This window comes from Dendropsophus ebraccatus, chromosome 9 (assembly GCF_027789765.1).
Source record: "Dendropsophus ebraccatus isolate aDenEbr1 chromosome 9, aDenEbr1.pat, whole genome shotgun sequence".
NCBI lineage: Eukaryota > Metazoa > Chordata > Amphibia > Anura > Hylidae > Dendropsophus > Dendropsophus ebraccatus.
In genome coordinates, this window is record NC_091462.1 from 42,549,685 (window position 1) to 42,575,383 (window position 25,699).

General features: G+C 43.8%; 2 protein-coding genes across 3 annotated transcripts in view; one reads left to right on the plus strand and one right to left on the minus strand.

Annotated features, from left to right (window-relative positions):
* Nucleotides 1-22,563, minus strand: part of LOC138800911 (microtubule-associated protein 1B-like) — a 59,941-nt gene extending 37,378 nt beyond the window's left edge. For both annotated transcript variants that reach the window (XM_069983115.1, XM_069983114.1), the window contains exons 1-4: nt 22,478-22,563; nt 17,242-17,315; nt 881-952; nt 84-158 (exon numbers count right to left, since the gene is read on the minus strand). In XM_069983115.1, the coding sequence (XP_069839216.1) occupies nt 84-149 (66 nt within the window). In that variant the 5' untranslated portion in view covers nt 150-158; nt 881-952; nt 17,242-17,315; nt 22,478-22,563. The remainder of the gene's footprint in view (nt 1-83; nt 159-880; nt 953-17,241; nt 17,316-22,477) is intronic.
* NDUFA10 (NADH:ubiquinone oxidoreductase subunit A10) overlaps nt 1-25,699 on the plus strand; it is a 94,375-nt gene that overhangs the window by 25,381 nt on the left and 43,295 nt on the right. The window lies entirely within an intron of this gene.

The window sequence follows — 25,699 nt, forward strand, 5'->3', positions numbered from 1 at the left end:
GCCAGGAACATATCACACCTGTGCAGGTCTAGACCAAGAGTCTAGCCTGACAGTTATCAGCAATTAATAATTATATTAATTACCTGTCCTGCGACTTCCTTCTTGGTTCTCATAGGAATGTCTGTCTCCTTGCGTATTCTTTTTTTCATGTCGTCCTCCTAGAGTAAAAAAAAAAAAAGAAGTGACAGGTGTGATAATATGTTCCTGGAATGGAGACCCTGATATATAGGTAACACAAAAAAATATTTTTCAGAGGCTAAAGGAAAAATTATTAATCAATTCACATGGGTTGCAGTATGCATAATACTGTATGGCCCAGCACAGAGCCCTGCTTATACTACACAGGGGTTGCACTGTGCCTAATACTCTATGGGCCAGCACAAAGGCCTGCTTATACTACACAGGGCCTACACTGTGCCTAATACTCTATGGGCCAGCACAGAGGCCTGCTTATACTACACAGGGCCTACACTGTGCCTAATACTCTATGGGCCAGCACAGAGGCCTGCTTATACTACACAGGGTTTGCACTGTGCGTCATACACTATAGGACAGCACAGAGGCCTGCTTATACTACACAGGGTTTGCACTGTGTGTCATACGCTATGGGACATCACATAGGCCTTCTTATACTTCTCTTTGAAAGGTGACCATATTAGAGTGTGTGTAATGTTTTTTTACCGTAAGTGGAGAGAATTAGCAAATGTGCCATGTTTCTCTTCCTCCCTAATGTCAGTGTTATCATATCAGGTGTCCATAGAAGATATATGTCATTACAGACATATATCTACATGGGCCAGGAACCTATTATCACACCTGTGCAGGTCTAGACCAATAGTCTAGCCTGACACCTATCAGTAATTAATAATATATTAATTACCTGTCCTGTGACTTCCTTCTTGCTTCTGATGGGAATGTCTGTCTCCTTGCGGATTCTTTTTTTCCTTTGCTCCTAGAGTAAAAAAAAGTGACAGGTTTGATAATATGTTCCTGGAATGGAGACCCTGATATATAGATAACAACACTATAAACACATGTTCCAGACACTGAGGGAAAACTTAAAGGAGACCTCCAGCCAAAATATAATTTTTGATATGTTTTTACATAGGCAAAGTTAGACAAAATCCTAATATGCACTAATTATGGGAAATGGACATATAGTGCTATTTACCTCAATGTAGTTGATCAGATAGGCTTTATTTAAAAAAAAAAAAAAAAAATCATGTCTCGAATCCTGTGTACTGTATCTACCTAATGTGTCCAGCAGGGGTGCTGTATAGTGTAGAAATTACATGTAAAAGTAAGAGGGAGCATGGGATGGCGGCATATCAAAGGAATTTTTGGCTGGAGAGGTGCTGGAGGGACATGGGGGACATTTGGTGATGCTGCTGGGCACGGGGGGGTTAATGCAGGCACAGAGTCTCCTGTCAGGAGACCTCAGTCATTTAGGGGAGTCAGATCTAGAGGAGCCCGGGCAGCGAGGGAGTCACCCGGCAGGAGCCCCTGTACGCCGGTAACTGCAGGAGGTGGATCGGGACCGGCAGCCCTGCAAGCTTGTGCGATTGTGTGATTGTGTAATAGAGGAGCCGGGAGGTCCAGGAGCTGCTGCAGGAGGCGCTGCTAGCATGGTACTAGCTGGTCTAGCTGGGAGCACATGGAGTGGGCTTTTAGATTTGTTCACACAAGATGCTGGCTGGCGGCCATTGCCTCTGCTGGCCGTGCCTGCGGGGTGGTGCGGCTCTGGCCCTGGGGGCTTGGTTCTGCGACACAGGGGTCGCTGGACTGCTCCCCTCTGTGGGCACAGGCTTTGCGGCTTGTGCATTATCAAAATATATATTTATTTTCTTTTCACTTAATTTCATGTTCATAATAGAGGAAATGGGCTGTATTTCTCTAACTGGGATGCAGATGCTGGGATACAGGCACTTTTATGGTGCGTTCACACCTACAGGATCTGCAGCTGATTTTCTGCAGCAGATTTCATTTAAATAACTGAACACAGCATCAAATCTGCTGCAGATCTGCTGCAGATCCTGTAGGTGTGAACGCACCCTTACATAGGAAGAAAACTATCAGAATAAACCTAATCTATCCATGCAGTATATCAGTCATGTTTTGGCCCACCAGGCAATACAGTTTTAATTACATTTGGCCTGCCTTGGCTACTATATAAGAGACTATGGGGAGGGCTGGCTACTATATGAGACCATTGGGGAGGACTGGCTACTATATGAGACTATTGGGGGAGGGCTGGCTACTATTTGGGCACTATTAGGATGGCTGGCTAATATCTGGAGCAATTTTGGGGGATTGGCTATTATATGGGTTGGGGTTTAATCATGTCATAGTAATGTATCATGTGATTTATCATAGTGTAAGGGGCTGGGAGACGCACACCACTGACAGTGCCAGGAACGCTGCATTCGCACTTCAATAATTATCATGGTTGTCCCGCGACTTTGTCCAATTGTTTAGTTTTGGCCCACTGTGTATTTGAGTTTGACCTCTGCAGTATATGTTTTGCAGACTATGAAACCCAGCAAAGTACTGTATATAGTTACAGCTATAAATTGTACACAGGTAGTATGAAAAATACACATGCCCAGTTGCATGTCGAAAAACTGTCTAGTTAACTCTTTAGATGTTTTACATTCACATGAATATTTTGACACATTTTACAATAGTCATTCTTAGTCTACAATCCCAAATGTGGGGTGTTAGGTTGGGCCGCTCTGCACTTGTTATGTCAGATGAGGATAAATAAACAGTATGCTTATATCTATGGCACAAAGATTATCCAGAACCTGAAAGACTAGAACTTAGATCTGTTCTGACTTACAATTAGGATTTTGTTACCTCCCCTGTGTGGCCATCTCCTCCTGCACGTCTCCTGCTGGCTGTGTGTGTGCTGCTCCCTCTGGTGGATAAGGCAGGAACTGTACTTGTGGCTGACACGCATAGCTCTAAGTGCTAAACAGTGATGATGTCATAGCTATAGATGGTGAAGATAAGGTTGCTATGGAAACGTTATTGGCTGCACATCAAATGTAGTTTATTGTAGAAAGCATCTTATAAGAATAAACAGTGTTTGGTAAAGGCCTGATGCATAACAATCCATAATAACACAAGGTATCCATACACAAGTCTATATCCTGCTTATAGTGGTAAGGAGAAAGAGCCTGATCCCTAACTACAACTGTCTGCATATCAAATACAATATATCTGGGCCTCTAGCAATAATGCAGCATGAGATCATATTTCACCCTCTGCAGAGAACCATGTGGATTGGTAGGCAACAAAATACCACAACAATATGCCGTCCATATGCGCTTGTGTTGTATTGTAGTCCTATAATATAATGTAGTAATGTAATGGGAGTTCAAAATAGCATGAGTAATTATTACCAACGGTTGATATCCATAAAAAAGCAGGATACTATTATTAAAGGGGTATTCCGGTCAGGTAAAATACATGTTGAATCATCCCCTCTCCTGGAGACTTAGGCCTTATTTCCACATTCTGTTTTTTTCACGGACATGGAAGGCCTGTAGTGGAATCCCTCCTCCCCACCCTGCACAGCAGCATCTCCAATATGATGCTGGGAGTGGAGCAACTATGAATGTGCACAGCGCTGTAATGACACAGCCGCTCGGCTGCTTCATTACATCTGACATATTCATACAGTTTTCTTGCTCCCAGCATCATAGAGTGTATGCAATATTCTTTTTTTTTTTTTTTTTTAAATCTTTATTTAACTCTTTAAGGATGGGGCCAATTTTCATTTTTGCGTTTTTGTTTTTTTCCCCCTTGTGCTTAAAAGGCCATAGCACTTGCATTTTTACACCTACAGACCAACATGAGCCCTTATTTTTTGCGTCACTAATTGTACTTAGCAATGACAGGCTGAGTTTTTGCATAAAGTACACTGCGAAAACAGAAAAAAATTCAAAGTGTGGAGAAATTGAACAAAAAAAACGCATTTCTTTTATTTGGGGGGACAGTGTTTTTACGCCATTCGCCCTGGGGTAAAACTTGTTGCTTAAGTGTTCCTCAAGTCGTTACGATTAAAATTATATGTAACATGTATAACTTTTCTTTTATCTGATGGCCTGTAAAAAATTCAAACCATTGTTAACAAATATATGTTCCTTAAAATTGCTCTATTCCTAGGCTTATAGCACTTTTATCCTTTGGTCTATGGGGCTGTGTGAGGTATCATTTTTTGCGCCATGATGTTTACTTTCTATCGGTACCTTGATTGGGCATATACGACTTTTTGATCGCTTTTTATTACATTGTTTCTGGATTTGATGCGACCAAAAATGCACAATTTTGCACTTTGAGATTTTTTTGCACTTACACCATTTAATGTGCGAGATCAGTAATGTGATTAATAGTTCGGGCGATTACGCACGCGGCAATGGCAAACATGTTTATTTATTTATTTACTTTTATTTAAAACCTGGGAAAAGGGAGCTTATTCAGACTTTTATTAGGGGAGGGGGCTTTTTACTTTTTATTTTTTTACACCTATACTAGAAGCCCCCAGGAGCCATCCATCCTCTTGCAATACGTAATCTAGCATAAAAGAGCATCCTAATTATTTTTTGTCTTGTTTTCCTATTTGCTTTAACTTCTGAGGTTTCTCCAAGTATACTTATCTTTGGCTCCAGTTCCACGACCACTCCTGTTTTCCTTGAAATATTATCATGGACCTGGAGCCAAAATTTCCTTAACTCTGCACATTCCCACAACATATGCATACATCCAGCTTCCTTTAGAATACATTTGGGACAGTCATCAGTTACCCTTTTCTTTATCCTATACAAGAAGCTTGGAGTATAGTATAAACGATGCAGGGTTTTGAATTTTATTATTTGAAAATCCATTGACACTGATACCATCTTCATATTCTTAAGTATATTATCCCATTGATTTTCCTCAATTCATCCTATATCCTCCTCCCATTTTCTTTTACTTTTCTTACCATATTCCTGATCTTGCCTTAAGTTATTATACATTATTGTTAACCCTTTTTTTATCAATATTCTGTGTCCTAATTCTTTCAATGAATTTGTTTCATTTTTTCTTATTGTCACACCAAATGCACTTTTCAATCTGCTATATTCAAACCAGTCTCTCTCATGTAAATGAAAGTCTACTCTTCTTCCCAACTTTTAATTTTCCCTCCACTAATTATATCTTTAATTTGGTTAATACCTGCCTCCTTTAGTCTCTTCAACACTCCTAATTTATACCCTTCCTCTAGATATTTATTTTTTCAAATAAGTGCAAAGTCAAGGATACCTTTTACTCTTAGGGTGGTATTACACGTGCCGATAGGGGCCCGATAATACCTGTAAACGAGCAGCGATCTGCTAGATCGTTGCTCGTTTACTTGGCCTATTACACGGGCCGATAATCGTTAAACAAGGGCTGCAGGGACATCGTTACCGATGTCCTTGCAGCCTTTGTTTAAACTGTATACATACCTAATCCATGGTCCAGGGTTCCTCTTATTCTTAACTTCTCCCCGGGTCCGCGCATTTCAGCTTTACAGCGGCTTGTCTCTGCTGACAGGCCGCTCGGCCAATCACTGGCTGCGGCGGTTCCGGCCTGTGATTGGCCGAGGGGCCTGTCAGCTGACACAGTCCGCTGAGAAGCCGAAGCGCACGGGACCCGGTAAGAAGCTCTGAGGAAGAGGAGCCCTGGACCATGGATTAGGTATGTATTCTTCTTTGCTAATCGTCAGCCGCGCACCGCTATTACACGTAGCGGTGCACGGTCGGCGCCCGACGATTATAGGTCTGAACTTATATCAACGATCAGCCGATCTTTAGTACACGGAACGATAATCGGCCGAATCGGGCCGATTCGGCCGATTATCGTTCCGTGTAATAGTACCCTTAATATCTTTTTAATTTCCTTCCAGATCCTTACTAGATCTCTAACCATTATCCACCTCTTCCATCTATCCTCCTCCAAATAACCTGCTTCCATAATTTGAAATATATCACTCCCCTCTTCTCCATTTTCGCTAATAAGGAAATTAAGAAAGTTCTTTTCCTTCGCATTTAAGACACAAACACCTTGTGCAGCTACAAAGTATTTATACAGATCAGGTACTCCCAGCCCCCCCTTTTCCCTTAGTTCACAGAGCCCTTCCAGTTTCATTCTCACATGTTTCCTACCCCAGATTAATGCATTCAATGTACCCCTTAATCTTTTAAAATAATTATTTTCAATCCAGATTGGGGCAGCACTGAATAAGTATAACAACTTGGGCAGAATAATGCTTTTTATTAGAACGATCCTGTCTGCATTTGAGAGCCTTAGTTTTTCCCATATTTTGATCTTATCCTCTATTGCCTTCACCTCTACTTTCGTATTCAGGAAATTAAAATGTTCAATCCTCCTGGATACCTAAATATCTAAAACTCTCCCCTTTTCCTAATGTACGCAAAAAAGGATAAGATCTAATCCTTTCTTCATCCAACCCCATCAGCACCGATTTTTTCCAGTTAATGGATAACCCTGAATAGGATCCCTTTACCTCTACTAGGTCACTAACTCTAGGTACACTTATCTCTGGATGTTTAAGAAAAAATAAAATATTATCCGCATACAGGGATATTCTATCCCCTCCACCCCTCTCCCCAAAGCCAACCATTTCTGGATCTTCTCTAACTTGTATTGCCAAAGGCTCTATAGCCAGGGCGAAGAGTAGAGGGGAAAGAGGACATCCCTGCCGAGTGCCTCAACTAAGACCAAAGGGTGCTGACTTCTTCTCATTCATCAATACCACTGCTTTAGCTTCTTCATACAATACCTGAATCATCCCTATGATTTTTTTCCCCCAAACCATATCTCCTCAACACCTCCCAGAGGAACTCCCACTCCACCCTGTCAAAGGCCTTGGTAGCGTCCAATGACAGGATTGGGGGTTCCCCCCCCCCCCCCCCCCCTTCAGCTATCTACATGTTCTCAAAGACTCTCCGGATATTACTTCTAGCCATTCTACCCGCCACAAAGCCACATTGATCAGGGTGAACCAGTTCCCCCACCACCTTTCCCACCCGGATAGCCAGCGCCTTTGCGAAAATTTTTGCATCACTGTTTATTAAGGAAATAGGTCTATATGATTCGCAATCAAGTGGGTCTTTTTCAGGTTTCTGTAGCAGTACTATTGTTGCCTCCCTCATTGACGAAGGCAGCTTCCAAGGCTTCACAGATCACTTTATGAAGTCCCACTATGAGGATTTCCCTATACTCTCTGTATATTTTGTATGGGATTCCATCCCCTCCCGGCGTCGAATTCCCTTTTATACTATCCAGGGCTCTGTTTAATTCTTCTACTGTAATTGGTTGTTCAAGTGCTTCTCTACATTCCTCACTTATTCTGGGAAAATGAATTTTATCCAGAAATCCATTAAGATCCCCCTTTTCTCTCCTAAACTCTTTGGTGTACAGTTTCTCAAAATAACTTTTAAATTCCACTCCTATCTGTTCTTGTTTGAATTGATTATATTCCCATGCCTCCCTCTCAAGGTAGATATACCCTTTCTCTCTTTTTGATTCTGCACTATAGCCACCAGTTTTTTATTAGGCTTCCCAAAATTTTTAAACCTATATTCACCAAAAAGCTCCATTTGATTTTGTGCCTTCTCTATTAAATAATTCTCTAACTCTTCTTGATTTATTTTTAAATTGTGCTCACTTTTCCCTTCTGTGTGTTTCCTCAGATTCCTTCAATTTCCCCATTAACTCACTTTCTTTATATCTATAACCCTTTTTTAATTTTGTAATAATTCCAAAAAACTTCCCTCTAATGATAGCTTTAAATGTGTCCCATACTATATAACCCGGTGCTGTGCCCCAATTCAGTGCCCATAAATCTTTAAACTCTTCTTTTATCTCATCTCTATCCTGTATTAACTTTAACCAGAGTGCATTGATACGCACTGATTTTATTTTTTCCCTAGTGCTAACTAACTCCACCACCACCACAGGTGAGTGATCTGAAAAACATCTATTTAAATAGTCAATTCTACACACTTTTTGTGCCATCTCATCATTACCCAACACCAAATCAATTCTGGATAAGGTTTTCGCAGATTTATTCCAACAGGAGAATTATTTTTTCAAAGGATTTTTTTCCCTCCAGATATCTCGCCAAGCAAACTCTCCAATCACTTTTGCTAGTCTGGATCTATTTACACCCCTTACCGGCTCAACCATCCTGGTCCTGTCTAAACCTTCATCGAAAACGGTGTTAAAATCCCCCATTATCAATATAGGGCATTTATTCTTTCCTGTAGCATAATCAAACAGGATCTTCAGGATGGTTGACCTGAAGGGAGGGGGGATAAAAAAAAAAATTCTAAGACACAAATTAGACTTTCAATTTTACAATAGAGAAAGACATAACACCCTTCTTTATCAATTTTCTTATCTAATAATTCCCAACCCATATTCAGATGGATCAGTACCGATACACCCCTTGCGTAATTTGAATATACTGAATGATAATAGTGGGACCACCATCTTTTAGTGAGTACCTTAACTGTATTACTAATCAGATGCGTTTCTAGGAAGCATACAACTGCTGGTAGCATTTTCCTGATGTAATATGATATCGCAAGCCTTTTTAATCTATCTGAGAGATCCCTGACGTTCCAACATACTATTCTATTAACCATTTATTCAATGAGACAAGATGAACTAAATACATAAGTGTATAAATATATTCGTGTCCCCCCCCTCCCTCCTCCCCCCTACAACTCTCCCTCGGCAGACCACCCTCCCTCCCATAACCAATCCCCCCCTTCTCCACCCTCCCCCCCCCCCCCCCCCCCCTCCCAGTGGCTCCAAAGAATCCCCTTAGAGCCTCTGGCTTGAGACTAATTTTTTTCCGCTGAACCTCAGACCTTACCAGCACAAAAACATATCTCTCATAGACCCCTAGCTTCTATCCAGGTTAACACCTCCTCCGGTGTTTCAAAGAACCAACTTCTCTCCTCGTATATAATTCTAAATCTCACTGGAAAGAGTAAGGCGTATTTTATCTTCTTTTCCTGTAGCTTTTTCTTTACCTGATAATGCCTCAATCTCTTCTTCTGCGTTTCTATTGCATAATCCAGATAGAAAAAGATTTTTGCATTATTATACACAATGCCCTCTTCCCTTCCCTTTCTCAGGATTACATCTCTGTCCCCATAACACAGAATTTTTGCAATCAGCGACTGAGGTCTATTTCCTGGGGGAGGGGGTTTAGCCGGGACTCTGTGAGCCCTTTCTATATAAAAATGTTGAGACCGTTTTTCTTTACCAATAATTTCATTCAACCATCTTTGCAGGAAGATCTCCGGGTTTTTTTCCTCCGTCCCCTCCGGGAGTCCAATAATTCTAATATTACTCCTCCTTGCCCTATCTTCCATATCAATAACCTTTGATTTCAAACTCTTGTTTTCCAGTATTAGTTCTTCTACATCTTCCTTCACCTTTTTTATCTCATCTTCCAACCCACTAATCCTCTGTTCGGCTTCTCTAAATCTTTACCTGATCTTATCCAACTAATTTCTTACAATAGACACTTCAGTTCCTATCGACCCTACCTGTGTAGTGAGTTCAGAGATTGAGTTATCACACTTTTTTTTTTTTAATAGCTGTCAGTATTTCTGTTTAACAACCTGTTTGTACCTCTTACTCACTTGGTATCACCCCCTCTCTGTTCTCCTCATTACTCCCTTTTCCTCCTCTGCTACCCTTACTCACTCCTTGAGACCCAATATAATTTTTCCATTTTGTGGGGGGCCCTGTTATCCTTACCCTCTTTAACCGGGCTCAATGATTTTTTGTTACACTTTTTCTTATGATCCATTAAGACTACTTCTAACTACTGCTAACCAAATAACCCTGTCCAATACAAAAAAAAAACAAAAAAAAAAAAACAAGGTTCAAAGATGCTCTTTGCATACAATTATTTAATGTCCGCATAAGTGAGAACTAAAGCTTCCACCGCCTTATTGTTAATGGTTAGTTTTAAAATTGTCAAGTCCTGCAAGATTTAAATGTCTATATTAATTGGAAGAGAAGCATCACCAACTGTATTATCCTTGTTAATATCCCGAAGTTACCAAAGAGGTTACACCTCCTCGAAACTCAATGTCTCGTTAATATCTCACAGTTATCCACATACAATGTTATTATAGTCAAATGATTATTTACTGTTGTTAATTGCCGTTTGTGATAGTCTTGCACAAAGTCTGTTGCTGGTTATTGCTCAATACTTTTCTTGTCACCAATGCCTATAGGCTCAGGGATGCCAGTGAAAAAAAGACACAGGTTTCACTTAATGCAGTGAGAGACCTAGCATGGGAGCCAGCACCAAATTAGTAGCCACCTGGCAGTAGTGCTCCACGTCTCTGCCGAGCCCAAAGCTCCTCTCACCAGCAACTGGGCTTTTTAATTTCAAAATCTGCCGTGTTCAATGGCTATTGCGACCTCAGGTGCCCCTCTCACTGGTCACCCTGAGTCGCTTTACCTGCTCTCCCAGGTCGCGTCACTCCGTTGTCTGTATCCTCTCTCAACCTGGCACTTTCCTCAGGAGTCACCTTACCACCCGGTTTTTCCGTTCCTGGCCTGTCGCTTGCCGCTTCTCCTGACGTCACTCTCACTGGCATCACTGAGCTTCAGACCACTGCCACTCCACGCCGCAGCGCTCTGTCACCTGGATCACGTGGCTGCCGGACTTCCCGAGTCACCCCTCTCACTGGCGTTCTCGGACCGATGTCACTCCTCTCCCGCACTGCATTACTCTCCGGCACGGACCACGTGACCTCCGGGTTCGTCTGACGCCTCTCTTACTGGCGTCTTGGTGAGAGCCACTCTCCTCGGAACTGTGCCTCCGTCACCTGACCGGGCTAGTTGCGAGCCCCTCCAGCAAGCCGCTCACTGCTCTGCTCACCACTTCGGCTTCCCTTCGCCTCCAAAGATTCTCCTCACCGGTTCCCTTGCATGGGATTCCGCGGAAGCCAGGAGCAGGATCTTTCCAGGTCAGGTCATACTCCGAGGTCAGCAGACTGTGCGTGCCTTAGCTCCGCCCCATGCTTATAAACCATCTTAACCTCCACAACAAGTGTAACAAATCTCCACCATCCCCATTACAACGATTACATGCATCAGTTTGTTGCAATTTCATTTGATATAAATTTTTGGGTGTATAATAAACTCTGTAAATAATAAATAACTGTGAGATCTTGTGACTAGGTATTTCACTACACCACCTGACTACAGAGAGTACATTATCCCAATTAAAATCTCTCTGATTTTAAATCCCTTTCCCATTTTTCCTTAAATCCCATATGCCTTGTGACTCAAAAAAATAGTTTTAATGCATTTTATCGCATGTGCAACTTGTAAGTATCTATATAGAACCAATGGCATATCCCCACGATCAGCAATAAGTGTATCTAGTGATTTCAAATCACCTTCTCACACAGGTGCCGGCTGTGCAGCCTTTATTTTATTAAAAACAGTATTCCAGTGCAGATAGCGTCCAGGCACTTCGTCACACTGACCAGGAAGCAGGGAGCCTGAAGATAACACTGCAGCCGCCCCACAGCCCGGACAGGTCGTCAGGACATAAATTATTGGTCTGTATGTGAGGCAGCTGCGGCGCTGGCATTCTTCATAGCACAGGCCATGCTTCCCGGGCAGGGTGGTGACCTCTGCCTGGCCTCTGTCTCTCTCTTTCTCTCTGTCCCCTCTATCTGTCTCTTCTTTCTCTCTGTCCCCTCTGTTTCCTCTTTCTCTCTGTCACCTCTATCTGTCTCTCCTTTCTCACTGTCCCTTCTGTCTCTCTCTTTCTCTCTGTCCCCTTTATCTGTTTCCTCTTTCTCTCTCTGTCCCCTCTATCTGTCCCTTCTTTCTCTCTGTCCCCTCTATCTGTTTCCTCTTTCTCTATCTGTCCCCTCTATCTATGGCATTGCAGTGTCTCAATATTCTGTGTCAGTCTCCCCCATGTACATTGTGGCAACCCTGGCGCTGTGCATAGACCCGCAGCAGTGCCACAATATATACAGACACTTACATCTCACAGTATATACAGACACTGGATGGGGGGGATAGGAACATGAGGGATTTAGCACTAAAAAAAATGAAATAAAAAAAAATGACATTTAAATCGAGAATTGCCCATATTGCGTAGCCCTATACCAACTACAAAAGCAGCAGCAGTGCAGGCTGGGAGTTGTAGTCTGGCATCGGCTGTGCAGCCCCGGGTGCAGACAATAGCTGTTCACTTTTATTCTGGTATATCATACAGATGCCCCCAATGTTCACCAAAAGCACCAGGGCCGCACTGACGATCCCGTTCTCGCTCTCCTGGGACCCGAACAGTAATGGCCGATAATGGCCTAAATCAATATGACGGTTAATCATACATGTAGCTGCTGGAACGATCATTATGACACACTCCTTTTTGTTATCCACACCCACTTTGTCGTGCCACACTGGCGATATTGTTTCAGTTGGTTTTCTTCTAGGTTAATTGCACTAAAGCTGTGATTCTACTTCTAATAATAGACTGCATAATACCACCAGCACCAAACGCCCCCCCTCCTCCCAAACACTTATTAGGGGGTCTCGGCAGAGGCCATAACTTCTGGCATCTGCTGAGATCCCTTAGTAAGCCTTTGGTGCTTTGGGGGGGGGGGGGGGGGGGGGGGTTGGGTCATTTGGTTGTGGTGGTGTATATATGACCTTTTGATCACTTTTTATTAATTTTTTTCTGGGTTTTTATTTGGCCAAAATAGTCCAGACAATAACATTTCAGCTATCTGGGCATGTTGGGGGTTGTAGTTATGCTAATATTTCAGATATCAGGGTATGCTGCTTTTGTAGTGGGTATAGGGCTTGGCAATATGGGCAATTCTCGATTTAAATGTCATTTTTTTTATTTCATTTTTTTTAGTGCTAAATCCCTCATGTTCCTATCCCCCCCCTCCAGTGTCTGTATATACTGTGAGATGTAAGTGTCTGTATATATTGTGGCACTGCTGCGGGTCTATGCACAGCGCCAGGGTTGGCACAATGTACATGGGGGAGACTGACACAGAATATTGACACTGCAATGCCATAGATAGAGGGGACAGATAGAGAAAGAGGAAACAGATAGAGGGGACAGAGAGAAAGAAGGGACAGATAGAGGGGACAGAGAGAGAAAGAGGAAACAGATAGAGGGGACAGATAGAGAAAGAGGAAACAGAGGGGACAGATAGAGAAAGAGGAAACAGAGGGGACAGAGAGAAAGAAGGGACAGATAGAGGGGACAGAGAGAGAAAGAGGAAACAGATAGAGGGGACAGAGAGAAAGAAAAGACAAATATAGGGGACAGAGAGAAAGAGGAAACAGAGGGGACAGAGAGAAAGAGAGAGACTGAGAGATAGATAGGAGACAGAGAGAAAGAGAGAGACAGAGGCCAGGCAGAGGTCACCACCCTGCCCGGGAAGCACGGCCTGTGCTATGAAGAATGCCAGCGCCGCAGCTGCCTCACATACAGACCAATAATTTATGTCCTGACGACCTGTCCGGGCTGTGGGGCGGCTGCAGTGTTATCTTCAGGCTCCCTGCTTCCTGGTCAGTGTGACGAAGTGCCTGGACGCTATCTGCACTGGAATGTTGTTAATAAAATGAAGGCTGCACAGTCGGCACCTGTGTGAGAGGGTAATCTGCAGGTTACATCCCCCCCTATACCAGAGCTGATTCCCCCAGTCACCCCCACATTACTCATGCCCGCACTGGCAGCATCCTGACAGCCCAGCCGGCCTCCCCCACCTCACAGCAACGCTGGACGTGGAGTGGCCGCATCTCCTCCTCCTCAGCAGGGCCCGCTCCATATGCGGCAGATCCCTGCTCCATATGCAGCGGTTTGGGAAGGGGTTAATGCCACTGTCAGTTGTGACATTGGCATTAACACTGTAAAATAGGCGGCACTAGCAATCGCTATGTGCCGGCTATTTGAATTTGGCGGCACCGCTGGGAGCAAAGGGCGGGTGAACTCGGGGGGTGAGCGCAGTATGTTAACCTGCACTATTACGCAGCTTAATATTAAAGCGACTCTGTACCCACAATCTGTCCTCCCCACCCTCTTCATAATTAGGAATGCTCCAGGCAGTTTCCCTCCTATTCCCCACCAGTGGCAGCCCGACACATGGGCTGGATCGTTAAGGACCTGTGCAATGTTCAGCATGAAGAAAATGTTTCAGTGGCATTCCTAATGATGAAGAGGGTGGGGAGGAGGGACGGAGGGGTGGTGCAAAGTTAGAGCACAGATACTCCCGTTTGGCACGGGCTTCAAGTTTAAGGCTGGGTTCACACTATGTATATTTGAGGCTGTATTTGTGAGGCTGTATAGCAACCAAAACCAGGAGTGGATTGAAAACACAGAAAGGCTCTGTTCACATAATGTTGTAATTGAGTGGATGGCCGTCATTTAATGGCAAATTTTTGCTGTTATTTTAAAACAACGGCTGTTATATTGAAATAATGGCCGTTATTTACTGTTATATGGCGGCCATCCACTCAATTTCAACATTGTGTGAACAGAGCCTTTCTGTGTTTTCAATCCACTCCTGGTTTTGGTTGCTATGAGGACCTGACTTGAGGACCAAATACTGCCTGAAGTATACAGTGTGTGAACCCAGCTTAAAAGTATTTTTTTACAGCAATAACTGCATCACCTGCCGAACGGACCCCAGGAAAGATCTTGGATTAAAAGCAGCTATCCGAAGGTACAAGTGGTTTTGGAGGGGGGGGGGGGGGGGTCAGATTGTGGGTACAGAGTCGCTTTGAGTATCGAGTATTGAGTACTGAACCGTTTTTTTGGCCAAAATATCAATAGTAGTATCGATATTTTGGTGCATCGTGCATCCCTAATATCTACATGGGCCAGGAACATATTAACACACCAGTGCAGGTCTAGACCAAGTGTCTAGCCTGACAATTATCAGTAATTAATAATAATATTTTTTTTTTAGCTTATTTAATACACATTACAAAGTTATATAACCTGATTGGCTGAGCTTGCTGGAAGCCATGTGATGCGCTCCAGCCAATGAAAAGGCTGCCGTTGCGCAAGCGCACTGGCAGACTTTTCCATCCCCCGGACCAGGAAGTCAGAGACATCGCTGGACGGCGGCGACGGAGAGGCGGGCGAATCGAGTGGGGATCGTCACCGGAGGGATGGTGAGTATTTTTTTTGGTAAATCAAGGTTTATTGAGAGACCAATATCATACAACAGAATAAATAACATAGTGCACGAGAGGTCAAGGCACATAATCTCACGTTATCACAAGAATTTGGCAATATATACTGTAAAGTCAGGAGACCCAAGGAGAAAGACACAGTATCTCACCCAATGCACTTCTATAGCTCAGCAAAATAAAAGAAAATGATCATCTCATATAAGGCACTAACTAATAATAACTGGGCCTAACCAGACTAAAAACAAGGGGAGACAATACAGGAGAGGGATAGAAAAAGAAAGGGGGAAGGAGAAGAGTAAGAGATAAAGAAGAGAAGAAAGAAAGAGCGCTAATGCAACAACAGACATCTTTATAAATAAAAGGCATCACAATAAGGCTAACGTCAAAATTGTGAGATCCAGGTCGCAACTCCACCTGAATCACTGAACACCTCCCATTAGAACAATGTCCTATTGAACAAGGTCTTATCATGTTCAGTATGTGCGGAGAGGTCCTCCATACGCTTTTTCTCAAGAAGACAGTCTAAAAAGACCCCAGAGGTAGGGGGAGATGTGGATTTCCATTTACGTGGGATCGCCTGTCTGGCAGCATGCAGAAAGTGGCGAAGAAGGCCTTTACAGAAGGGTTTCAGGGAATCCACCGGGGAAGACAGCAATGCCAGACTCATAGAGGGATTAACCATATTTGAACTTACTTTGCTATACATAGCGAAGACGGAAGTCCAGAAATTAGACATCTCCGGGCAGGACCACCAGATATGCTCCAAACTACCACGTCCCACCCCACATCTCCAACACACAGGGTCGACAGAGGGGAACAGTCTATGAAGTCTGTCAGGATAATACCAATGGGAAAAAAATGTAAAATTCTTTTCCTGAGTATAGCCAGAGAGGGACGATTTATGAACCAGGCTGAAAATCGAGTTCCAATCTTTATCAGAGAGCTGCCCCCCCAGTCCCCTCTCCCATTTGGCGACATATGCAGGCCTGTAAGCAACGTCTTTGATATCCAAAAAGAGTGCATATAACAAAGACACAGCGTGTCCTGGATGAGCAGCTGCAACACATAGTTTTTGGGAGGGATGGTGAGTATGGTGTCTGTGTGTGTCTGTGTTAGTTTTTTTTTTTTTTGGGGGGGGGGGGGGGGCAGGGGGGGGTCCCCGCATGAGTTGTCCTTTAATTACCTGTCCTGCAACTTCCTTCTTGCTTCTGATGGGAATGTCTGTCTCCTTGCGTTTTTTTTTTTTTTGTTTGTCCTCCTAGAGTAAAAAAAAATAGTGACAGGTGTGATATGTTCCTGGAATGGAGATCCTGATAAATAGATAACACCTATAATACATTTTTCAGATGCTAAATTAAAAATTAATAATCAATTCAAATGGATTGCAGTATGCATAATACTGTATGGCCCAGCACAGAGCCCTGCTTATACTACACAGGGGTTGCACTGTGCGTAATACTCTATGGGCCAGCACAGAGGCCTGCTTATACTACACAGGGGTTGCACTGTGCGTAATACTCTATGGGCCAGCACAGAGGCCTGCTTATACTACACAGGGCCTACACTGTGCATAATACTCTATGGGCCAGCACAGAGGCCTGCTTATACTACACAGGGTTTGCACTGTGCGTCATACACTATAGGACAGCACAGAGGCCTGCTTATACTACACAGGGTTTGCACTGTGTGTCATACGCTATGGGACATCACAGAGGCCTTCCTATACTTCTCTTTGAAAGGTGACCATATTAGAGTGTGTGTAATGTTTTTTTTACTGTAAATGGAGAGAATTGGCACCTGTGCCATGTTTCTCTTCCTCCCTAATGTCAGTGTTATCATAGAAGATGTCCATAGAAGATATATGTCATTACAGACATATATCTACATGGGCCAGGAACATATTATCACACCTGTGCAGGTCTAGACCAATAGTCTAGCCTGACAGTTCTCAGTAATTAATAATATATTAATTACCTGTCCTGCGACTTCCTTCTTGCTTCTGATGGGAATGTCTGTCTCCTTGCGGATTCTCTTCTCTTATCGTTCTCCTAGAGTAAAATAAAGTGACAGGTGTGATAATATGTTCCTGAAATGGAGACCCTGATATATAGATAACACTATAAAGACATGTTTCAGACACTGAGGGAATACTTAAAGGAGACCTCTAGCCAAAATATAATTTTTGATACGTTATTACACAGGCAAAGTTAGACAAAATCCTAATATGCACTAATTATGAGAAATGGACATAAAGTGCTATTTCCCTCAAAAGGGAGCCCACATGACAGAATAGGCAACGCCCCCTGAGGAAGCAAAAAGATAGCTTTACGATCGCGAAACGTGCGTTGGGGATTTGACCAGACGTGTATGAGTATGGGTAAGATAAACAATTATTATATTAGGACTGTGCAATAAGGTCATTTGGTTTACATAGAGAGCGCTGGGCAGATGCTATGTGCAGGGATGGCTCAGAGTGAGATGAGCTAAAGGGAATAGATTGAGGTCACATGGTAGAGAGACACCATTGGGGTGTAGAATTGAGACTATTTGTTGACATTGTGTCCTCCCCTTTACATGGCCTCTCATTTGCACTGTTTTTTGCACTTTTCTGACCACAATTGTTGCACATTTTCTGTATTTGAACCCTATTCTTAAATACATAGTCTGGAATTTGTCATGTTTGGAATTGCCTCTTGTTTTTTCGGTTTTATATTGTATGTTTAATGTTAATAAAGATATTGGGGGGTTAATGCAGGCACAGAGTCTCCTGTCAGGAGAGCTCAGTCATTTAGGGGAGTCTGATCTAGAGGAGCCCGGGCAGCGAGGGAGTCACCCGGCAGGAGCCCCTGTACGCCGGTAACTGCAGGAGGTGGATCGGGACTGGCAGCCCTGCAAGCTTGTGCGATTGTTACAGGTTTTGCGGCTTGTGCATTATTAAAATATATATTTATTTTCTTTATCACTTGATTTCATGTTCATACTAGAGGAAATGGGCTGTATTTCTCTAACTAAGATAAAGATGCTGGGATACAGGCGCTTTTACATAGGAAGAAAACTATCAGAATAAACCTAATCTATCCATGCAGTATATCAGTCATGTTTTGGCCCACCAGGCAATACAGTTTTAATTACATTTGGCCTGCCATGGCTACTATATAAGAGACTATGGGGGAGGGCTGGCTACTATGTGAGACTATGGGGGAGCTCTCGCTACTGTGTGAGACTATGGGGGAGCTCTCGCTACTGTGTGAGACTATGGGGGAGCTCTCGCTACTGTGTGAGACTATGGGGGAGGGCTGGCTACTGTGTGAGACTATGGGGCAGGGCTGGCTACTATATAATAAACTATGGGGGAGGGCTGGCTACTATATAAGAGACTGTTTTGGGAGGGCTGGCAACTATATGAGAGACTATGGAGGAGGGCTGGCTACTATATGAGACTATAGGTGAGAACTGGCTATAAAACAGGGCTGTGGAGTCAGTAAGCTGCAACTCCGACTCCTGAATTTTATCAGGACCGACTCCATCTCCGACTCCTGAATTTTATCAGGACCGACTTAATAAATGGCCGGTCATATACCAGGGGAGTTTTTTTTATCACACTGGCTCAGCAGCTTCTCCCTAATGTCCTACATGATCCTGGGGCGACTTATGAAACATACAAAGAAAGCTTCTCCTGTGTGTGCAGTGGATGCAGCCAGTCTCCTGCCTCCTTGTCCTGAACTACTCAGAACTAGACTAGATGGAGCAGGTGGTCTTTTCCTGCTTACAATCTTCTATGTTTCTAACTAAATATTCACCATACGCACAGAAACACTACTAACAATGCTAGATGCCTGTAATATAGAGGTCAGCCATAGTGATATACAGGGGGGCACACATAGTGATATAGAGGTCACACATAGTGATATAGAAGGTCACTGTGGGGGCACGCAATAGCACGCACACACAGCCTACTGCAGCCATAGCACACCCACACAGCCTGCTTCAGCCATAGCACACCCACACAGCCTGCTGCAGCTATAGCGCACACACACAGCCTGCTTCAGCCATAGCGCACACACACAGCCTGCTGCAGCCATAGCACACACCACACACACACCACACACCACACACACACACACACACACACACACACACACAGCCTGCTGCAGCCATAGTGCGCACATACACACAGGCTGTTGCAGCCATAGCCTAAACACACAGCCTACTGCAGCCATAGCACACACACACACACACACACACACACACAGCTGCAGCCATAGAACACTGAAGAAAAACACACAATCTTTTCCCAGAGAGAAAACCCCTACACTGAGGACAGCGGTTACTGCTACACTACTTGTCTTCTCCTCCTTCTCTATATTACACAGGATATCTCCATATTACACTGCTGCTCATATTCAGTCATCCACCATTCAGGAAGAGAACAGCACAGATCTCCCCCCACACAATTGACTCTTCCAGCTCAGAAACAATCTGCCAAATAGTGACCGAGAACTTTTCCATGACCCCCCTTATGTAATAGGGCCAGTGTCTTATTACTGATATATTCCCCGACCACCCTTATGTATTAGGGCCAGTGTCCTATTACTGATCTATTTCCCGACCACCCTTATGTAAGCTAGCTCCGACTCAAACTCCGAATCAAGCCAAAACTAGCTCTGAGTCCGACTCTACGACTCCGATGTAGCCAGGGTTAACATGATCCCTGACTCAACAATTGTGTCAGGGAGCTTTGCTAAGTCAATTAGAGTGTCGAGTTAAATGCGTGATCAAGTTAACCCTGGCTACATCTGTAGGTCTATGGGAGGGCTGGCTACTATATACGTCTATGGGAGGGCTGGCTACTATATGAGACTATGGGGGAGGGCTGACTACTATATAGGAGACTATGTGGAGGGCTGGATACTATATAACACTATGGGGGAGGGCTGGCTACTATATAGGAGACTATGTGGAGGGCTGGATACTATATAAGACTATGGGGGAGGGCTGGCTACTATATAAGAGACTATGGGGGAGGGCTGGCTACTATATGAGATAATGGGGGAGGGCTGGCTACTATATAAGAGACTATGGGGGAGGGCTGGCTACTATATGAGACTACAGGGGAGAGCTGGCTACTATATGAGATTATGGGGGAGGGCTGGCTACTATATGGGACTATAGGGGAGGGCTGGCTACTATATAAGAGACTATGGGGGAGGGCTGGCTACTATATGAGACTATTGGGCAGGGCTGGCTACTATATGGGACTACTGGGGAGAGCTGGCTACTATATGAGACTACTGAGGAGGGCTGGCTACTATATGGGACTATAGGGGAGGGCTGGCTACTATGTAAGAGACTATGGAGGAGGGCTGGCTACTATAAGAGACTATGGAGGAGGGCTGGCTACTATATAAGAGACTATGGGGGAGGACTGGCTACTATATAAGAGACTATAGTGGAGGACTGGCTACTAAAAGAGACTATGGAGGAGGGCTGGCTACTATATAAGAGACTATGGAGGAGGGCTGGCTACTATATAAGAGACTATGGGGAGGGCTGGCTACTATATAAGAGACTATGGGGAGGACTGGCAACTATATGAGACTATTGGGCAGGGCTGGCTACTATATAAGAGACTATGGGGGAGGGCTGGCTACTATATGAGACTATGGGGGAGGGTTGGCTACTATATGAGACTATTGGGGAGGCCTGGCTACTATTTGGGCAGTATTGGGATGGCTGGCTAATATCTGGGGCAATTTTGGGTGATTGGCTATTATATGGTTTGGGGTTTATTCATGTCATAGTAATGTATCATGTAATTTATCATAGTGTAAGGGGCTGGGGGACGCACACCACTGACAGTGCCAGGAACGCTGCATTCGCGCTTCAATAATTATCATGGTTGTCCCGCGACTTTGTCCACTTTTTAAATTTTGGCCCACTGTGTATTTGAGTTTGACCCCTGCAGTATATGTTTTGCAGACTATGAAGCCCAGCAAAGTACTGTATATAGTTACAGCTATAAATTGTACACAGGTAGTATGAAAAATACACATGGCCAGTTGCATGTCGGAAAACTGTCTAGTAGGGCTGGGCGATATGGCCTAAAATTTATATCACGATATAATTTGATGCATGCACGATATAACGATATATCAATTTTTTTGTGTGTGTATACAAATTACAACACTTTAAGAATTTTTTAAGATGTGTATTGTATAACAGATCTTTTTCCAAACAATGTAAAGATTAAGTGTTAGTAAAACACAAAATTGTTTAAAATAAAGTGCCAGTTATCAGCCCCCCTTGTGCCAGTCATCAGCCTTTCCTTGTGCCAGTTATCAGCCCCTCCTTGTGCCAGTTATCAGCCCCTCCTTGTGCCAGTCATCAGCCCTCCCCTGTGCCATCAGCCCCCCCCTTGTGCCAGTTATCACCCCCCCTTGCCAGTCATCAGCCCCCCTTGCCAGTCATCAGCCTTCCCCTGTGCCAGTCATCAGTCCTCCCCCTGTGCCAGTTATCAGCCCCCCCCTTGCCAGTCATCAGCCCCCCCCCCCCCCCGGTGCCAGTCATCTCCCCCTCCCCTATGCCATCATCAGCTTTCCCTATGTGCTAGCCAAGCCCCATGCCATTGCCACATCATGTCCCCCCAGCCAGGGCCATCATCAGCCCCATGCCATAGCCATCTACACCCCCCGACCCCTCTGCTACTTACCTTTCCTGCAGGGCTGGCTGATGGAGTCCGCGAGGCGAGACGGGCCGCGTCTTCTTCCCAGCATGCACTGGGAGAGACCTGACGTCACACGCATCATCAGCTAACGCGCTGACGATGCGTGAACGGAAGGCCCTGCAGCGCGGTACCACGGAGCGGTAAGTGAGAAGCTTATTCACTACCGCTCCATGGGCATGTATCACGATATGACGATATGCCGAAAATCTATATCGTCATCCGAATTGATGACGATATTTTTGCATATCGTTCATATCGCCCAGCCCTACTGTCTAGTTAACCCTTTAGATGTGTTACATTCACATGAATATTTTGACACCTTTTACAATAGTCATTCTTAGTCTACAATCCCAAATGTGGGATGTTAGGTTGGGCCTCTCTGCACTTGTTATGTCAGATCAGGATAAATAAACAGTATGCTTATATCTATGGCACAAAGATTATCCAGAACCTAAAAGACTAGAACTTAGATCTGTTCTGACTTACAATTAGGATTTTGTTACCTCCCCTGTGTGGCCATCTCCTCCTGCACGTCTCCTGCTGGCTGTGTGTGTGCTGCTCCCTCTGGTGGATAAGGCAGGAACTGTACTTGTGGCTGACACGCATAGCTCTAAGTGCTAAACAGTGATGATGTCATAGCTATAGATGGTGAAGATAAGGTTGCTATGGGAACGTTATTGGCTGCACATCAAATGTAGTTTATTGTAGAAAGCATCTTATAAGAATAAACAGTGTTTTGTAAAGGCCCGATGCATAACAATCCATAATAACTTGAGATGAGCGAACCTGAACTTCCGGCATGTGATTAGCGGTGGCTGCTGAAGTTGGATAAAGCCCTAAGGCTATGTGGAAAACATGGATATAGTCATTGGCTGTACCCATGTTTTCCAGACAACCTTAGAGCTTTATCCAAGTTCAGCAGCCACCGCTAATCAAATGCCGATCGTTCGGGTTCGGATCGACTCGAACCCAAACCTGGTTCGCTCATCTCTAATAATAACCCAAGGTATCCATACACAAGTATATATCCTGCTTATGGTGGTAAGGAGTAAGAGCCTGATCCCTAACTACAACTGTCTGCATAACAATTACAATATATCTGGGCCTCTAGCAATAATGCAGCATCAGATCATATTTTACCATCTGCAGAGAACCATGTGGATTGGTAGACAACAAAATGCCGCAACAATATGCCGTCCATATGCGCTTGTGTTTGTGTATTGTAGTCCTATAATACAAAGTAGTAATGTAATGGGAATTCAAAATCGCATTGGGTAATTATTACCAATGGTAGTATCCTGCTTTTGTATGAATATCAATTATTAAAAGGGTATTCTGGTCAGGTAAAATACACGTGGAAGCATCCCCTCTCCTGAAGACTAAGGTCTTATTTCCACGTTCTGTTTTTCACGGACATGGAAGGCCTGTAGTGGATTCCCCCCCCCCCCCCTGCACAGCAGCATCTCCAATATGATGCTAAGAGTAGGAAAACTATGAATGTGCACAACGCTGTAATGACACAGCCGCACGGCTGCTTCATTACATCTCTGACATATTCATACAGTTTTCTTGCTCCCAGCATCATATTTGAGATGCTGCCAAGCAGGGTGGGGTGATTCCACTACAGGCCTTCCACGTCCATGGAACTTGGGAATAAGTCCCAACAGTTTTGTTTAATACTTGCAGAGACAACTGGCCACCTTGTTTTCATGAGCCGTCTCAGAAGGGTTAAAGGAATTATCCAGTGTTAGGGCTCGTTCACACAGAGCAAAAGCTGCTGAATTTCTGCGCTGAATCAGCGCTGAAATTTCAGCCGTTAAAATAGGTGCAGAGCTAATTTCCATTGTGTTGAATGGAAATTCTGCTCTGCAGTTCACACAGTGGAATTTCCGCACTGAACTAATCCGTTTTTTGCCAGAAGAATGAACATGTTCATTCTTCCGCTAGCGGAAGCCTATACAAACCAATGGGGCTCTAATCTTCTGTTTCAGCGCGGAATACGCGCGAAAATTACGCGCTGAATCAGCACGGAAATGGGGAGGGGGGACGATTCTAGTATATATTCTGGTATAGTCTAGTTTACTCGCCAAATACTCGCTGAATTTCAGCGCTGAATGCATGCGGATTCAGCGCGGATTCCTCGAGTATTCCGGGCTGAATTTGTCAAGAGCTGATTACGACCTGAACACTTTCCTAGCTGAATACGCAGGGATTCTGCTTGCATTCTGCTTATATTCTGCTCGGAATTCAGCGTCAGTTGATTTCAGGCGGAAATATTTCCTTGTGTAATCCGCCCCTTTTGCTCTGTGTGAACGTAGCCTTAGAAAAACATGGCCACTTTCTTCCATAGACAACCAGACTCTTGTCTCCAGTTCAGGCATGGTTTGCAGTTAAGCTCCATTCACTTTCACAGAACTGAGTTGCAAACCTTGCACCCAAACTGGACATAAGACCCAGGCTGTCACTGGACGAAAGTGGCAAACAGTACACACACAGTTTTCTGTGTTTCCAGTACAAAGCAGCAGGCTTAGATCTGGGGGAAGGAGACTGAAAAGATATAGTACCCCTTGTGTAGGAATCACTGGCTGACTGTAGCTGATCTCTAAGGCGGTTTGTTTGAAAGAGGGGTTCTCCAGCAGAAGAAATGTTTCTAGCAAATTAATTTGCCCCGAGGGGGGTTGACTGTGTGTGTGTGTATAATTATTTTTTTTTAATTATTTTTTATTTATTTTTTAAATAGCAAATTTAATTTTCAGGAAATTCAGGGTAATTAAGCTCTGCGTCACTTACATGCTGCAGCACAGGAAGCGTTAAGTAGCACATTTTTCTCCTTGGCACTTGCTCTGATGACTTCCGGATCCCATTCCTCACATTTTCGCATATTTTCGCACTGGATGGCAGCGACAATTGAGAATAGGGGTTCATCAGTGCACTGATAACCTCTGTTCTCAGTGATATGCTGCAGCTCAGAGAAGGTCGAGGAGGAGGATTCATCATGAGTGATATTGTCAGCTGAGCTGGTGTAGTAAGCTTGTCTTATGGTGCATTTACACGGAACGATTATCGTTGAAATTTTTGCTATAACGATCACATTTGAGTGATAATCTGCTCGTGTAAACACAACAAGCGATCACGCGACGTGTGAGAAATCGTTCATTGTGATCTTTCAACATGTTCTCAAATCGTTGTTGGTCGTTCGCTAAACATTTTCAGATCGCTTTGTGTAAACAGACTTTCACCGATGCACCCTATGTGTGAGATGGGCTTAAGCGATCTTAAAACAATCGCAATAACAATTTTTTACTTCATCTAAACATTGATCATTATAAAAACCAAATTGTTGCTTCAAAATCATTGAACGATCGATTGGGCGAATTATCGCTCCGTTTAAACGGACCATTACTCAAGATCCTATTACATCATATGGTTATCGGCCGTATTTGGCCAATTGCCGCCCATTCCAGACGATAATCATTTGGTGTAATAGGACATGTTAAATGACTGTGATCGTTGAGCATGTTTGAAAAATCATGATCATGTCAGCGACAGACTCATTTCTCATTGCTCCGTGTACACAGTAAATATGGCGCTATTTATCCTATACGTAATCCGCCCCTGCAAGAGAGTGTAATAGTAGCATGACTAAATCATGTTTTACTTTAATAAAATTAATTTAAAACAAGTGTCATATAAAGGTTGATGCCCCCC